Source organism: Sinocyclocheilus rhinocerous, unplaced genomic scaffold (genome assembly GCF_001515625.1).
Source record: "Sinocyclocheilus rhinocerous isolate Xijiao unplaced genomic scaffold, SAMN03320098_v1.1 scaffold55, whole genome shotgun sequence".
Classification (NCBI taxonomy): Eukaryota; Metazoa; Chordata; class Actinopteri; order Cypriniformes; family Cyprinidae; genus Sinocyclocheilus; species Sinocyclocheilus rhinocerous.
Window position 1 is genome coordinate 625,802 of NW_015647461.1, and position 18,612 is coordinate 644,413.

Here is an 18,612-nt window from a genome sequence, read left to right on the forward strand (position 1 = left end):
AGATCCATATGCGAAACCCACGAGCACAGCCGCCGCTCCGCCTCGGCGAAAGCGGGGCCAGCGCCGCGAGAAACGCTAGTGAAGGCTCCCTCCTCAAAGAGAGCCTTCTGAGAGCGAAGCAAGGCAGAAACAAAACGAAAAAACAAAAAGCTCCCTCGAGAGCTGACTCTGCGTGCTTCGCTCCCAAGCAGACAACACAAAAACTGTGTGTGTCCCTGCCCGAATATAGCACGGGCAGGGAGGAACACACATAGCCCGAACGCTGCCTGCTCTCGCCCAAATGCTTCTCTTGACTGAAGCTTTGACATAATGGAGCTTATAAGTAGACAAACAACACTAAATAAGACTCACAAACAGATAGCGACTGACACACACACAGAGCACTTGCTGAATAACAGAAAGCTGACGCCGGTTCCACCGCACATGCTTTTAAGCTTCCTGGTCGTTACGTCACCCCGCCCCTGACGTCTCGCCCACCCATTCAGAGCGTGGTCACGCTGAAGGTGATCCCATAGCGTTTCGACGCAGCTCGAGTTCCTGAAGGGGAACCAGAATACAAAACATTTTACATTTACATTTTAAAAATTGTGGAGTCACTTTATTTTAAGGTCCAATTCCCGCTATTAATAAACCATTAACTATGACTTTTGCCTCAATAAACTCCTAATTTGCTGCTTATTAATAGTTAGTAAGGTAGTTGTTAAGTTTAGGTATTGGGTAGGATTAGGGATGTAGAATATGGTCATGCAGAATATGTGCTTTATAAGCACTAATAAACAGCCAATATGTTAATAATAGGCATGCTAATAAGCAACTACTGTAGTAAATAGAGAGAATTGGTCCCTATGCTAAAATTGTCATGTTACCAAGTGTGGTTATACGGTATATAACCCTGGTTGTTGCGATTTAGCGTTGTATGTAAGTCTTTTAAACATTTGTTGAATGAGTTTAAATGGATTATATTAGACAATTTGAGAGTTGCAGCCTGGATGTGACTGGTGTGCATCTGTGTGGATGAGTCATGCAAATCTGGCTTAATTGTCCTCCATTTCAGTAATAAGAAATCTCCAGTGCCAGAGGATGCAACAGCCTTATTCGGCCCTCCGCTGGAGACAGCCTTTGATGAGCAGAAGACCAGTGAAGGTACTGTTTATGACCATATCCTTATCCCTTAGTGCTGCTTATGGATGTTGATATTTCATTTACAGGATCACTGAAATTTAAAATTCACAATCCGACAGAACTTGATCACAGCCCAGATTCTTTATGTTCACTTCATTCACTAGAACAAAAATTAATTTTTCTGTGTCTTATACAGTATGTGTCTTCATTGGACTCACAGAGGGTTTAAAGATGATGTTTTTTAGCTTTCTGTAACATAAACTACAGAACAGAACATTCATTAGTGCTTACTAGTGGTGTTGACTCCCACTCAATTCCATTTGCAGCAGTTGAAATGAAATAAATTAGATTCATAGGCCATTTATTACAGAAATAGGGATAGATAAGTGTTGCATGGTGATTCCTTCCTCTCTGTGAGTCACACAGTTGTTAATTCTGCTCCACCATCGACTGTGTATCATGTCCTCTTCCATAAATTAGTGGTGATAGAGGAACCTGAGGTTTGGGGTGCACCCCTGCCTGAGCAACACCTAGACTCCTCTCTGGCAAGACCTTTTCCTACAGGAAGTAAGTCATTGCTTGTGTGGCATGAATGCCATCATCCTGCTATCATAAACCCATACGTTCCAAAACGGTGAACGGTTGTCTGAGTGGAAAAATCATGATTGCCCCTGAATTTTTGTTTAAATAACTTTCCCTTTTGGCAGTCTCCATTAACCTACTAATTTCTAAGTCATTAGCCAGGAAAGCAATCAAAATCCTAAGAGTCATCCAGCTCATCTTGTACTCATATAATTTGGTGACGGTTTACTCAATGTGGCCTATTTTTTGTCAGCCCAATCCGCAAAAAAGCAAAATGACACTGTGCAGGTTGATTTTAAGCATAAGGCTAAATGAAGCAAATGTTTGGCTTGCTAATAGTGATATATTTCTAAATGTATTTTTACATAAATGTGTCAGTACTAGGGCTTGCATGACTACTAATTTTTTTTAATTATATGACTAGTCGTCTAGGAAAGTAGTCAACTGCGAAGTGAGTCAGTGTTTATCTTATGTACAGTAAATGAGTCAAAGACTGGTCTGACAGCCAGCTGCAAAGTTTGTTCAACACAGCTAACATGATGCGGGTGAGAAAGCTTAAAATTGCAAAGCACTCAAATATTTGCCTGTTATAAGTTACTACTTAAGGCTAATAACATGCAGCTGAACTGGGAGGCAGCTTGTGGGCAGAGGAATTATCTTCCTGTTGTTGCCACATAAAAGACTAGACTAAAAACTGCTTTATTTACCCATTATATTGTGTGAGAAACATATTAAGTGTGATATTATAAAGACATGTTATTTCCAAAAAATAATAATTTGCTTATTGTCATTGTACTAAAGCCAAATTAATAAATATTATCTTTGTATTATATACTCTATATTTCTCTAGTCACTATTATGTTGATGTAAGTTGTATAAACCATTAAAATAATAATAATATAAAACAAGATTTCTCATGGTTAAACACTAGGAATGTAAGTAGAATAAAATAAATGATTTCTGACCAGTTATTTGAAAGCAGAACAAAATATTAATGATATAATCTTTGGTGTATGTGTTATTAAATAATATGTAATATATATTTTAGAAACATGTTTAATTTGAAAGCTCTCGTAAAATGATTTTTTTTTTCCAAGTCAAATTTTCTCGACCTCTAAGCACCCTTGTTGCCCCCTGACGGTCCACAGGCCTCAGTTTGAAAACCCCTGGACTAGAGGACTAATTGTAGAAATTATAGACTAATTGACTAGTCTGTGCAAGCCCTAGTAAAAGCATACTAAACAAATAAGAGCTCTTTCTACATATATTAACTTAAAAATTATGTAACATCCTAAATAATAAAAATAGTGTGAATTACTAGGACACAAGGAGTGAAGTGTTATCATAGAGTCTGAGCTATTCATTCCATGCCACAGTCCTTCTCTGTTGTCCCTGACTACCTGAATGAGACCTTGCCTTTGCATGGTGCTGTGGGGCATGGTGGCGTGGCCTACGGTGGGTCTGGGGCGTATGTGAGAGCTTGTCTCAGCCGCACTAATGTCATTGCAGCTCTGCCTCCGCTTCCGCCTAAGAATGTGCCGACCTCCCCCCCTCCGATTGAATCTCCTGCTACAGAACCTACCGGTAAGATCCCCCTCCACCCAGGCCTCAGTCTATACCAGGGGTGTCTAATTCTGATCCTGGAGGACCACTGTTCTGCAGACTGTAGTTCCAATCCCAATTAACCACACCTCAACCAGCTAATCAAGGTCTTGAGGAATACTAGAAACTTCAAGGCAGGTCTGTTGGGGCACATTGGAGATCTGCAGAAAAGTTGGCCCTCCAAGAGCATGTTTGGACACCCCTGGTCTATACCAATATCTGACCCCAATGAGTATGTGTCTGGTTTTGTTTGTGTTTGACTTTTGGTACTTTTGTAAAAATCTCTTTTGTAGGGAAGGTATTGCTTTCCTTTTCCTTTGTCTTCCCTTTTGCTTTTGGGCTGTTTATCATTTTTCAAATTTTTCTATGATATTTGTATTGTCCCTGATGCAGATGGGCAGAAAGAAGAGGAAAATTCAAGGCAGACCTCGCAGAGGCCCTCTATAGCTGATCTAGACAACATCTTTGGCCCAGAAGACTCTCCAAAACCTGGTCAAGATGTTGGAGATAAGTGGGTTTGCTTCAATGATGAGTCACCTCAAAGACCTCCTCCTCTTTCAGAGGGAGAGCCAGCACCTCCACTCCCCTCATCTCCACCTCCCCCAGCAGAACCAGCACCCCCATTACCTAAATCACCCCCTCCATCAGAGGAGCCGAATCCTCCTTTACCAAAATATCCAGCTCCTCCTGCAGAGCCAGCACATTCTCCTCCTTCCATTGAGTCGCCAAAGGATAACCTCCCACCTGTCCCACCTGTTCCCAAAAACACCACTCCTTCTCCTCCAACTGTCCCGCCTCCTCCGGTTGAAGAGGCCCCACCACCACCGAAACCAGATGATCTTTCTCACTCCAACACAGACTTTGCGCCATGTGCTCCTCTGATAGAGACGCAATCAGACTCAACCAATAGCCCGCCAACCACTGTAGAGACAAGTGAACGCACAATCCCTCCACCCTTGGTTCTGAACCAAGAGGACAAGAAGAGCCCTGAGGAGACCCCATCAAAAGAGGACCCAAGTGAGAGCAGCGCTTCACCCAAAGAATTTGGTCAAGGACCACGTTCGACACCTCCTCCTCCTCCACCTCCAACATACAGGGCGGTAGTGACATCCCCAGGGCCCATCCCTCCAGCTGGTACGAGTGGAAATGAAAGTGGTGAGTCCTGTCAACTGGGCCAGCGATCACAGAACATTAAAGATTTTCACATTTCACTTGTCTTTTGAAACCTGAATGAGGGTTTCTGTAGAACACAGAAAGAGTAATTAACAGAAAGATTCTCTTTCCATTTATTGAAAGTGATTTTCAATGAAATTTTTAGTCTGTTCCTCACACAAGGCTACAGTATCATATGGGTTCAGAATATTTGAAATATAGAGCATGTGTTGTATGAACTTTTTATGATGCTTTTTGGTCCTTTTTGGAGCTTGTCAGGCAGCTGCTGGTCCCCATACAGATTTATTGTATGAATGAGAGCAGCTTAGATGTTCTGCTAAACTTTACCTTGTATGTGCCCCTGAAAAAAACAAAGTCGCTCAGTTTTGGATTATGAGCAATGATCACAGAGTAATTTTAGTAGGGCTACAACAACTAAATGAAGCTCAGTGAAAATAATCAACAACAAATTAGCGATTAAATGCATGTTGTGTGTGGAAAACATCTGCCAGTTGTCACTTTATCATTTCATTACCAAAATAATCATTAGTTGCAGCCTTAAATTTTAGGTGAACTAGCCCTCAAACAATGAAACCACAATCCACATTAGGGAAATAACAGATTTTGATTAATAGAATATACCCTAAGGTAATAAGCAGTATCAAAAGGTTCTGCATGTTGAAAATACATATAAATTTGGTTGAGTCATTCTGCTCCAGTCACCATCATGTTATGTGGGTTTTTACAGAAGTGCCTTCTTAGTAAGAGGGATGAAGGGTATCTGACAACTTTTTGCCTCATTATTTTCTATATATAGACACATATAGTCTTACTATTTGTAATGGTACTACCACATTTTTGGGTTTCAAATTTTGGCAGTGCTCTAATCAGGGGCGTCATGCATCTACTTTTATGTGCCATTATCATGCATCCTAATTTTCAAAGATACACATCATGTTTTTGTTTTCATTGTTTGCGCAATCTCTGCCAGTTTCTGTGTAAAGTGTGATGGTTTCTCTTAAAGTTTTATTTAATCTGAACGGATTGGTTTGTATAGATATTTTCTGAGGCTATTCCAGTCAAGTATCATACGTTCTTGAATGTACAATAATTTTTTTCTGAATTGGGAAGAGCTCTTGATTGGGCTTGATGCATGTTACTCTTTGAATGGCTTTGCTTTAACGGAATACTCTCGCTCCACAGGCTCCTCCTCCCCTGCAGTTCCCTCTTCACCATTGGATACCAGCAGCTCTCCCCCTCCCCCTCCCCCACCTCGGCCACCCTCACGACCCAAACTGCCACCTGGGAAACCAAGCATAGGGGACGTGGTACGTGATAACATGAAAAATTTACAGTACTTTCAAATAGTAACTTTAGGGCCTTTCGCACCGCGGGAACCTTTTCATAGTAGCAGAACTAATTGTGGAACTACCCACTTTTTGGCTTTTTCGCACCGCCGGAACTGGGTGCGATTTTAGTACCGGACTGCCTTTTTCGAGAACCAAATTAGCTCCTACTCCGGAGCAGGGTCTAACCGTTGCTGTCGACCGGCTTACGTCACTTCATAGTACACACTGTTGGTGCGAATGCAACCCTTTAAATGGTACTGGGAAATAGTTAGAAATAGCGCAAAATCGTCCCAGTACTTTAGTACTGTAGATTTAGTTCTGGAACTAAAGCGGTGCGAAAGGCCCTTTACTGTCCCTGTTAGTTCCCAACAAATTCTCAATGTCTCTGACCTTTCCATGGCCTATGTAATTTTTTTAACTTTTATAAGATGTCAGAACTCACCCCTCAAAATACCAGACCAAGCCTAGGTTGATATTTACTACGTATCTAATATTCTTTAAATAAAAACCTTGAAACCAAATCCAAGAAACACTACCACAACATGCTTTGTGTAAATTTCCTCCTGATCACCTGACCAGAATGACAAACCCCTACTTTTTTGTTACTTAACTTCCCTTCTGTCTGTTCTTCCTTTTCCCTGCTTTTCCTGTCAGAATCGGCCGTTCAGCCCCCCTGTACACTCGTCAAGCCCCCCTCCTCTGGCTCCGTTGGCCCGTGCAGAAAGCACCTCTTCAATCTCCTCCACCAACTCTCTGAGTGCCGCCACCACTCCCACCGTCGGTAAAGAGCTCTCCGTGTCTGTGTCAGGTGTGACTCCATTTCCCATCATTCTCTCTGCTTTGCCATGCTGCTTTGTCTTTATGTGTCTGCTCTGGAAATTGCCTTTCAAACTAGAATTTGGCGAAACAAGGGTCTCTGTTTCTCAGTTTTCAGCACGGTTTTGAATTCAGCTTTGAATTCATTGTCAATATTTTCACAGCTTTGGCTTAGTTTGGACCAAAACAGTATGGTGATGATGCTGTTTTGTTTAAAATACTGAAGTGAAATCTCCAGCATTCTGCATTGATTAATTGGTTTGCTAAAAATACAGATTTGCTGATACACCACATAATAGTTTGTATTTCAGTTTGTCTTTTGTCATATTTAAGTGGAAATATTGTTAGGATTAATTGGATATTATAGATCAGGGGTCTCCAACCTTTTTTACACCACGGACCGGTTATATTTTGAAAATATTCTCGCGGAGCGGCTGGAGTGGGGTGGGGTTTATATATATATATATATACTGTATATATATAATTTTAGATCATATTGTGGTTTTGATTCACGGATCAGATTTTTTAGATAAGCAAGAAAAAATATATTTAAAGCAGAGAATGAGAATGCTGAGAAGGGTTTTTTGACATAAGCTAATTTTATGTGTATGAATCTCAAACGCAATGAGACGTGAAAGAGGAATCAACTCGGTATTCGCGCACTGTCTGAAACCCCATAGTGTCAGTTGTCAGAGCATAGCTCATTCATGGTGATCGTTTTCATTTACACCAGTGACTAAACTTGTAAATAAGATGGAAAATGAGCTGATTTTCATGTAAAGAGTCTTTAAAGGATTTTTCCAGGTCATTTATGGCTTAATGTCCATGGGCAGAAACTGTGGCTCATTGTTGATTACAGCAGTGCACTTATAATGGACGCCTGGCATTAAAGCTGCCAACACAGCCAATAAACTTTGAAAATATGCTACTCTCACAGTACAAACCGTAACTAATTAAAGTATAACTATAAAAATTGGATGCTTGATTGCAGACTGGTGTGATAAAACTGCATACAGCCTGGTCTGTACAAAGTTATATTCAGTGTCTGAGCAGCTAAAAAGTAAACCTGGTTATTTTCGTTTGGTATCACAACCCCAAAATACACATGGAACATAAACGAAGTTGAGGCTAAATTCTGCAAACTCCACTGTTTTTGCTAATACATTTGGTTACTAGAAAATTCTCCACGTAAACAAGTAGTCTTGCATCAAACAGATAATTGAGGGAAATTTACAGTTGATAGTTTGATAGAATAAAAATGGATAGTTTGTACTCTCAATTCTGATTGGATGAGCCACATTTGAAGCCGGTAAAAAAATAATGTATAGTAAAATAAAATAATAAACACACACTTGTGACCAGATATTCTATTTTATTTTAATAATAATAACAACAACACTAATAATAATAATAATAATAAATGTGTATTTTATGAAGTGATCAGCAGCAGGCCTCAAATTCTGTCCATAAACATTAATTGTAAATAACCCAGAATATTTCTTTAACTCACCAAAGACTGTTTGGCATTTTTAGCACATTTATTTTGAAAGGTGTTTTCCCCTTTACTTTTGTCATGTTGATTACAGTCCAGCACTATTTGCCACAGTATTTAATCCATCCATTTTTAATTCTTTCTGTCATATTTTGCTCTTCACATTCATACAAGAGAACATGTCTGTTTAGCTCATCATACATGTTAGAGATTGCTCTGCCTGTAACAGTTATGCAACATCCCTCATCTCACATCTGCACTGACATCAAGAACCAGGAACAGAAGAGTCTTTTAGTCCCTGAAAAGCATCTGTCTGGCTGTAGACTCTTCAGAAAACTCAAAGAGCACCACCATCCTGCTTGAACAGATGACACACACACACACACACACACACACACACAAACACAGCCTCTCAGTGTTTGAAGTGCAGTCTGGAATTTGGCCCAAGTGGCATCAGAGCGGATCAGTATGCCTACCGTCACACTAGTTTGAGTGTATTTTCAGTATCAGCGTTTCCTGAGGTTTGCAAACTACTTTGTTTTGTGAGTCAAGATTCTGTAGCTTTTGTTGGATGTAGGTCTATCTGTTGCTTGTGCTATTCCATCCTTTTGGATTTTTTTCAGCTTTGGTCATTTTTTTCTCACCATTCCATTTGTCTGAGTTTAATAACTGTGACCTTTTTGGTTTTCTTTGGAATTATTTGTCATTTGATTTGAATTACGTTTATTTTTTGTTTGTGTTTTGTCGTCTTTCTTGTCCTGTCTTTTGGGCTGACGTAATTATCTGATGTCAGAAGATGACGCATTTGTAGACAAACTTCCCAGCTTTGAGAGACGGGCAGACATGCCAGCAGGTATGCTACTGTATAAATTCTTCCTGATTTAATGGATGGGGATGGAGACTACTGATTCAACAATGTAACCAATGGTTACATTTCCCATAGTGTCAGTTGTCAGAGCATAGCTCATTCATGGTGATCGTTTTCATTTACACCAGTGACTAAACTTGTAAATAAGATGGAAAATGAGCTGATTTTCATGTAAAGAGTCTTTAAAGGATTTTTCCAGGTCATTTATGGCTTAATGTCCATGGGCAGAAACTGTGGCTCATTGTTGATTACAGCAGTGCACTTATAATGGACGCCTGGCATTAAAGCTGCCAACACAGCCAATAAACTTTGAAAATATGCTACTCTCACAGTACAAACCGTAACTAATTAAAGTATAACTATAAAAATTGGATGCTTGATTGCAGACTGGTGTGATAAAACTGCATACAGCCTGGTCTGTACAAAGTTATATTCAGTGTCTGAGCAGCTAAAAAGTAAACCTGGTTATTTTCGTTTGGTATCACAACCCCAAAATACACATGGAACATAAACGAAGTTGAGGCTAAATTCTGCAAACTCCACTGTTTTTGCTAATACATTTGGTTACTAGAAAATTCTCCACGTAAACAAGTAGTCTTGCATCAAACAGATAATTGAGGGAAATTTACAGTTGATAGTTTGATAGAATAAAAATGGATAGTTTGTACTCTCAATTCTGATTGGATGAGCCACATTTGAAGCCGGTAAAAAAATAATGTATAGTAAAATAAAATAATAAACACACACTTGTGACCAGATATTCTATTTTATTTTAATAATAATAACAACAACACTAATAATAATAATAATAATAAATGTGTATTTTATGAAGTGATCAGCAGCAGGCCTCAAATTCTGTCCATAAACATTAATTGTAAATAACCCAGAATATTTCTTTAACTCACCAAAGACTGTTTGGCATTTTTAGCACATTTATTTTGAAAGGTGTTTTCCCCTTTACTTTTGTCATGTTGATTACAGTCCAGCACTATTTGCCACAGTATTTAATCCATCCATTTTTAATTCTTTCTGTCATATTTTGCTCTTCACATTCATACAAGAGAACATGTCTGTTTAGCTCATCATACATGTTAGAGATTGCTCTGCCTGTAACAGTTATGCAACATCCCTCATCTCACATCTGCACTGACATCAAGAACCAGGAACAGAAGAGTCTTTTAGTCCCTGAAAAGCATCTGTCTGGCTGTAGACTCTTCAGAAAACTCAAAGAGCACCACCATCCTGCTTGAACAGATGACACACACACACACACACACACACACACACAAACACAGCCTCTCAGTGTTTGAAGTGCAGTCTGGAATTTGGCCCAAGTGGCAGCAGAGCTGATCAGTATGCCTACCGTCACACTAGTTTGAGTGGAGAGCTCTCTGATGTTGCACCTGGGTAAAAGCATTTCTAACATCGTCATGCTGCAAATGTCAAGCTTTACTGCCACATAATTTTTATCCTCACAGGTGAAATTCACATCTTTAAATTTGATCTTCAACATCCACACAATCTATGCTGCATCTCATTCAAAGTCAAATGTAACATATTCTACTTGATAATTTCAACCATAAAGTATGTGATTCTCTGAGGATGACATATAAGGAAACAAAATGGCATTGCCTTTATTTTTGCAGTTGTTTGATTGTCAGGTATAAAGACTCATAGCAAATAGATGTTGAGGATAAATTATCCCATACACAAATGCAAAATGTACTGTTAAATTAAGTAAAAACATATAAGAAACCTATTAGAAATTGGAACAATTTAATATATTAAGATGTATATCTAGCACATACAGATATTCATGTATAATGTATAATACATATCCATCTTAAAATCCAACAATACATGGTAATATTATATAAGTAAATATAAAAGTTGCATAAATAAAAAATATATATTATTGACTTATGGTAGTTACAAATGTTTAAAAATCATCATATAGGTATTATAAACATGTTACTGTGGGTATTTTATATATATGTTATAAAATTATATCTTCATCTACCCAGAGAATGTATGTATGCGAAAATTATATATCGCCTAGGTAGCATACAGTATGGCAATATTGCTCTTGATATAGGGCAATTTATGTAAAATATTACAGTATTCTGTATGGAATGCTGTTCAAAGCAAGCATTTGTTCTGCAGGTTATCAACAGAATTATTTCTCTCTAAAAAAATAAGTTTGTTAAGAATTTAGAATCTAGAATCTAAACAATCTAGAATCTAGACAATTAATTTATTTGCTTAAAAGTAGATTTTTAGCATTCAATGTTTTACATCTCCCTGGGTTGCAATATGCAAAATGTAATTTTTCCAAGTCCAAATTCAGTTGATCTTCTATTGCACTATTCCAGGTACTAATTTTTCGAACATCAATTTTTTTTTTTGTTAAAGTTAACACATTGAAATGTTGTACAACTCACATCTTCTCATTGCTTAAATGATCTTCACTTCATTCGTAGTCCTGCTCCTGGTTTTGTCTGAAATTGTATTACCCCTCTCCAGCACAGTAGAAGAAGCCCTCATTTACTCTTCCCTCTTGTCACTCATTACCGCCCCCTGTTGCCCATCACGCCTACTGCAGCTACCTCCTCCCATTCACATATCAGAAATATATAAGAAATATGCATGATATACTTTTCACAAAACACAAGCTCTAGGCAACTAAAAGCACTTTATAAATGATTTTTTTAAATTGTTCACCCAAAAATGAAATTCTGTCATAATTTACTGACCCTCATGTTGTTCTAAACCCCTTTGCTGTTATTTCTTCCATGGAACAAAAACTACTTAAAACTTAAATTACATTATAAAAGCACCATAAACGTAATCCATATTTAGTCCAGACTTTTGTTATATTATACGTTGTGTGAGGACCAGACTGAAATCACTGTGTTGATATTCTTCTTCTCCAGCAAGGATCATTAAACTCAAGAAACACATCAGTGAAGAACAACTCATTCATGAAAAACAACTTAAATTTCAGTCTGTTCCTCACACAAAGCTCCTCACATTCAGAAGACTTAAGGTCCTTGCACACAGTCCGAAATTTTCGCACGTAAAAAAAAAAAAAAAAACTCATGCTGTGTCAATCACGTTTACACACTGCCTCCTACACTTTCATCCGTCATAAAAAAAAGTTGGGATCAGATTCGATTTTCTGCATTTTTCGCATCTGTAGCAAGCATTTTGAGAGGTGTTTTGACAATTCAGAGCCACCGTACAAGTGAACACCAAAATTCAGAATGGCGTCTGACAAGTTGATCCACTTCGTCTCACAGCACAAAGCACTGTATAGGTCCTTGCACACTGAGTTCATGGAAATTGGTGGTCTTCTTTTTAATATGTGGCTCTAGTATCACTAGCAAAGCATCAAACTGAGCCACTGACATCCTGAAGTAAACTTTGAATCGCCCGGGATAATCCCGCAGCTCCTTGATAAGGAGGTGGAACTCTCCTTCCTCTCTGCACTATCTCAGGTTTAGATGGATCCAATATTTCCTCTTTCTTTTTCTCTTTTTAAGACAGAGGACAACAAAATCATCCTCACTGCTTTTTTTTTTTTTTGCAAAGTGTTAATTAATACGCATCGGACTCAGTGTGCAAGGACCTTCAGTGTGCAATAGGGCTGTGAATCTTTGGGCAGACAGTGAATCGATTCGATTCACGATTCATAGGTTTTCGATTCGATTCAAAAAACGATTTTTGCAAATTCACAATGATTCAATTCGATTCGATTCAGAATTCAATTTGATTTGATTCGATCCTGCATTCTTTAAGTGCATTCACAGGATTATTTAAATGCTTCCCCTAAATTCTTTAAATGCTTAGTCAGGGGGCAAATTACACAGCAGCCTTTATGGTTAGAGGACCATAGGTTAGAAAAAAAAAACACTTTTGTCTATTGTTAGATGCTAGTTTAATGATGCTATGGCATGACATGGCATATGTAGAAATTTATGTAAGCCAAGATTTAAAAAAAGAGCTTTAAAAGTATTATATAAGCTAGCATTTTGTCACACCAGGGGCGTAGCCATAATTTCAGATGTGACAGAAATGTCAAATACAATAATTTTATGTATGTATGTATGTATTATTATTATTTTTATTTTTTTTACAAGGAATTATTTTCTTATCTCTTACTTTGAGTTTGCTATAAGAAATCAACTACACTGCTGGACAATAATCAATCATTTGTAATCTATATTTTTTTCCTAAGGCTCAAAAAAATGTGTCAGTGAGACGAACTGAGCGCGAGCGCAATCCTGTGACAGTCCCTGCAGGCGGTAAATAGTGCAGCGCGTGAAGGAGAGATGCGAGGGCACGAACACTGTTCAAGGTCTCCATTAATTCATGCTTGTAGTCATTTAATGTGTGTATATTTTGAAAGCATTGAATCGATTCTTTCGTGCGATTCATTCGATTCTTAGCGTTTTAAATCGATTACTGTCCGAAATCGACGATTCAAAAATCCATGTTTCAAGATCGATGCATTGCATCGTCAGGGTTTGTAATCGATGTATCGAGAAAACGAGTGAATCGTTACACCCCTAGTGAATAAATATGACAGAACTTTCCATTTTGGAAAATCTATTCCTTCAAAAGTTTAATAATAAGCTGTTTAATGTCATCCTTGAATCTAGAAGATTTAATTCATAAGCAGCTCAAATCATTTCCAGCTTTCATCTGTCCTGATATTATACATAAATGAATCAGAATTTTGAAATATTTGTAAGAATATCATTTTTATTCTCAAATCTCCCCAGATCTCAAAAACATCAATTCTCAGTTGTTGAAAAGGCCTTTAATAGACAATGCACTTTAAAACAGAAGTTTATACATGCGTTACTAACTATTAATCTGAAGCTAATAGAAGCTGTATGTCACCTTATCTTCTTACTTGAAGTCTTCCTGCAAATAAAATGACTAATAACTACACAAATTGAATTAGATTGATTTTTTTTTGTTGTTGTTTGTTTGTTTGTTTGTTTGCCCAGTGTCCTGTGCAACATTTGTGTTTCACATGTCCTAGTCATCTCCATCTGAGGTGAATTGTGACCATCTTTGACCTGTGCCCCTGGCCCCCATCACTGTGCCATATGATGGACCTGTGTGTGACTCACGCTACTGTCCTTCTCTCCCCCTTCTCCTTCCCTGCCTCTCCTCACTCCCCCATCCTTATACCTCCTCCCCCTCCAACACAGAGACAGACCAGCCCTCCCTCGTGTGGTTTGACAGAGGCAAGTTTTATTTAACCTTTGAAGGTAAGTTGGGGTTAATATCTAAGGACGTAGCGCGTGCACACTCAAGTCTCATCTGACATCTGACTTCCCCCTTTTTCTCATGCATTCGTCCCTTCATCAAAACCAGCTGTGACGCATTTGCTTGTCCTCCACACATCTGCTTTGCTCTGTATTTCTGCTTTGCCATATAACTGTTCATCTTACAGTCATTGGCAGGTTTTCTTTTCTTTCAAGGATCATCATATTTTTACCTTCGTCACTAATACTGTATGTTTTCTCGTTCTTGTTGTTTTGTGGCTCATCTGCTTTGATCTCTTCATTTTGACTTTGGTCTTGGATCACTGTTTCAGCTTCAGGTGCATGCCATTGAAGCTGAGTGTTTTCTGTTTCAGCTTCCGTACTTTTCCTCTTCCATCTTTTGTATATATTACACGTATCCTTGGTTGTTCTTATGAATCCAAATGAATGCAATTGAATTAAAATTTAAAATAAAATAAAAAAAGACTAGAAAAATCTTCACATGGAAAAGCATTAAACTGCATTTAACAAGAAATTATGATTTTAATGATGTCCAGCTGTACTCAAAATCAGCTTGTGATTATGTGATCGTTTCCAGTGATTAAAATACCATATTACATACAGTACCACGGTACAGTATACTTACTAATGATTAGACACTTTTGAAATCTTAAGGCACACTTAAAATTTTCTGAATAAAAGATCTTATGAAAATGGTACTAGACCTGTTATAGTGTAATTTTTAGATTTCATGGTTACAAATTGTTCCCAATTTATTATTATGGATTACTTAATCATTAAGGAACCAAAAGCATTGAAATTGGAATCCTCATTAGAATCATTAAATTCCTTGTAATTCTCATCCCACTCGCACAAAACCAGATTTAATATTCCTTAGAATCAATAAAAACATTGAATATTATGTGTAATATGTGTATTAATACAGATATACTTAATGGTTTTAATGGCACTTTATTTACAAGTGTCTTTGCTGCTCAGTTGATCAAATTCAGCCATATAAATAACTGCATGATTTTACTTTAGTTAAAAATCAAGTGTGAGCTGCTGCTTCTTCTTCTTCTTCTTCTTTTGTTTAATATTCTTAAAACAAGAGTGTGTTGCAACTTCAGTATGGGCATCCATTTGTATGCCCAGTTAGTGAACTCATGCTTTGAAAACTCATGCTTGAGGTGAAATCTAATCATGATTAGCCTATTTAACATTCAAAATTTGATCAAGCTTGCTTAAAACAAGACAATAAACATTAAATACACCTTTACTGATAAGTCCTTACAATGTGGTCAAGGAACGTAAACCGAAAATAGAGTCCATCTGAAGAAGGTGTTGTTCTAGATTTTAGGTCTGGGTTCAAGTGCAGTGCTAAAATACAAATGAAGAAGTTAGTCTTGTCAGCCGCTGATTGTCTCATAAACTGCGAGATGTTTTGTTTGTCTATTTGTTTGTATTTCCATTTTTCCCATTCTTTGTCACCCATATATTTGCCTCTGTGTTTTATCTCAGTGACTGACCGAAATTGCGTTTTGTCTGTAAACACGTTGTAACTCCACGTGTGTGTTTTTGTTCTCTCAGGCTGTTCTCGAGGGCCCAGTCCCCTCACCATGGGGGCCCAGGACACACTGCCTGTGGCTGCAGCTTTCACAGAGACAGTCAGTGCCTACTTCAAAGGAGCTGACCCCGATAAGTATGTGACAATATTCACATCTCAGAATCAGAACCATGTTAGCTTTTATATAGCTTTTATTTATATATTTTATATATATTATATTTATATATTTTATATATCTGCTAAATGACTAATTGTAAATGTAAATATATTGAGGGGTGAGAACCAGAAGGGAGTAAGTGACATTTTGGGTGAAATGGAGATGTATATGTGACCCTGGACCACAAAACCAGTCATAAGTGTCAATTTTTCGAAATTGAGATTTATGCATCACATGAAAGCTGAACAAATAGGCTTTCCATTGATATATGGTTTGTTAGGATAGGACAATATTTGGCCGAGATACAACTATTTGAATATCTGGAATCTGATATTTAAAAAATTAAAATATTGAGAAAATCGCCTTTAAAGTTGTCCAAATGAAGTCCTTAGCAATGCATATTACTAATCAAAAATGAAGTTTTGATATATTTACAGTAGGAAATTTACAAAATATCTTCATGGAGCATGATCTTTACTTAATATCCTAATGATTTTTGGCATAAAAGAAAAATCGATAATTTTGACCCATACAGTGTATTTTTGGCTATTGCTACAAATATACCCCAGCGACTTATGACTGGTTTTGTGGTCAAGGGTCACATATATCAAATGAAAGCTCTTGATGAGATCTGTCTACTACCAAAATTACACACGTTTTTTTTACTGCTGAAGATGTATTATCAATACAGAAACTTCGCAAAAATACTTCACAATCTTATTTTGTGACAAAGAGCTGGATGATGAGGGAGAAAATGAAGTATCCAGAATTCATTGCCAGCAAGGTGTAGCTAGCTAGTGGGTAGTAACCAATAACTTACATTCTGATGGTATGTCCCAAGTGAAAGATAAATAAACTAAAATGTATTTGAAATACATTTATTTTATATTTTTTATATTTATGTGCTTAATAAAATGCTTTTCAATTGTACTTTTAGTATACTAAACTGGTAGACTTAAAGTTGGAACAATTTTACATTTTGTGCTTAATGCACTTTAATTGTAAGAAAGTAGTGCTGAAGTCCAACTAAAGATATACTAAGTATATTTGATTGTGCTAAAGTGAAACTATTTCAAGTATACTTCAAGTACACGTTAAAGGGGTCATATGATGTTGCTAAAAAGAACATTATTTTGTGTATTTGGTGTAATGAAATGTGTTTATGCGGTTTAAGGTTCAAAAAACACATTATTTTCCACATACTGTACATTATTGTTTCTCCTCTATGCCCCGCCTTTCTGAAACGCATCGATTTTTTACAAAGCTCATTGGTCTGAAAAGTGAGGTGTGTGCTCTGATTGGCCAGCTATCCAGTGCGTTGTGATTGGCCGAATACCTCAAGAGTGTGACCGAAATGTTACGCCCCTTACCACATACTGTGATGCCGTGTCCCGGCCGGAGCGACGAGACAAAAACATGAAAACCCATTATAAACGAGGCATTTGTTGCATTGCGCAGGGAGTTCTTGCCCAGAACGGAACCATACCGCCAATCCAAACTGTATGCTAGTTGTCAATCATCTTTGACGATAGTGGTCCTGACAGAATTTAAATTAATGTACAAGTATATGCTGTACATTAAGTATAAGTACTCTTATGACTTTGCAATGTAAGCTTCAAAGTATGTAAATACTTGAATGTTTCACAGCTGTTTCAGACAGGTCCTTAATTTGAAACCTTATTTACCTGTCATCTCTCTCTATTAATCTCTGCTGTCTATACATCTGTTTTTCTGTCTTATTTGCTGATAGTAGTAGTAGTAGTAGTATACTTTATTGTCCTCAAGAGGAAAATTGTTATGGACTACATGTTGCTGCAGACATACAATAAACATATAAAAACAAAATTAAGTAAAATCAAGAAATAAAATCAAGATGAACTCTTGTCATACAACCGCACCGATACAGGTACAAAGGAATTATTATATTGATTTAACTTACACATTGGGATTCTATATTTTCTACCAGAGGGAAGTAGTTCATATTGTAAATACAAGAAATCCGAGTTTGAGCACTAAGAATCCTCTCTACCGGATTAAGAACACGTTCCTGATACAAATCTTGAAGGTTAAAATGTTCATCATGCCCAACAATTCTCCATGCTGTCAATAACAGGTGCATCAACTTAGATTTAAACTGTACTGATAGGTTACCAAACCACACTGTGATACCATACCTAAAAATACTTTCTAAAACAGCTTTATAAAACAGCAGCATAAGATTCTTGTTTACTCCATAGAGACGTAACCTACGTAAGAAATACAATCTCTGTTGTAGTCGAGTGCAAACCCATTCAATGTGTGTTTTCCATGTAAGTGAACTATCTATGTAAACGCCCAAATACTTATAGGTCTGTGACTGAATAATATTATGATCATGTATAACCACTTGGCGATGGTCACCTATACATTTTGGATCAAATACAATCTCTTCCGTTTTCTTTGTATTTATTATTAGCTCATTTTTATCACACCAGTCAACAAAATGACTTATTTCTGAATGGTAAATAGTGCTAATATTGTCATGCACATAGAGTAAACTTAGTATGGCTGTGTCATCTGAATATTTAAAAATAAAATTTTGTGAATGCCTACTTAAGCATTCATTTGTAAAAAGTGTAAAAAGAAT

The 18,612-nt window shown here is 37.4% G+C and overlaps 1 protein-coding gene across 17 annotated transcripts in view; it reads left to right on the plus strand.

Moving 5' to 3' along the window:
• The window catches only part of LOC107709192 (SH3GL interacting endocytic adaptor 1), a 96,675-nt gene that overhangs the window by 73,248 nt on the left and 4,815 nt on the right, over positions 1–18,612 (plus strand). For 4 of the 17 annotated variants that reach the window (XM_016513610.1, XM_016513609.1, XM_016513612.1 and 1 more), the window contains 9 exons: positions 1,055–1,143; positions 1,603–1,689; positions 3,214–3,288; positions 3,700–4,461; positions 5,662–5,786; positions 6,462–6,615; positions 8,909–8,968; positions 14,206–14,265; positions 15,853–15,964. In XM_016513610.1, the coding sequence (XP_016369096.1) occupies positions 1,055–1,143; positions 1,603–1,689; positions 3,214–3,288; positions 3,700–4,461; positions 5,662–5,786; positions 6,462–6,615; positions 8,909–8,968; positions 14,206–14,265; positions 15,853–15,964 (1,524 nt within the window). The remainder of the gene's footprint in view (positions 1–1,054; positions 1,144–1,602; positions 1,690–3,213; positions 3,289–3,699; positions 4,462–5,661; positions 5,787–6,461; positions 6,616–8,908; positions 8,969–14,205; positions 14,266–15,852; positions 15,965–18,612) is intronic. The other 13 variants (XM_016513611.1, XM_016513614.1, XM_016513615.1 and 10 more) reach the window with 13 other exon arrangements.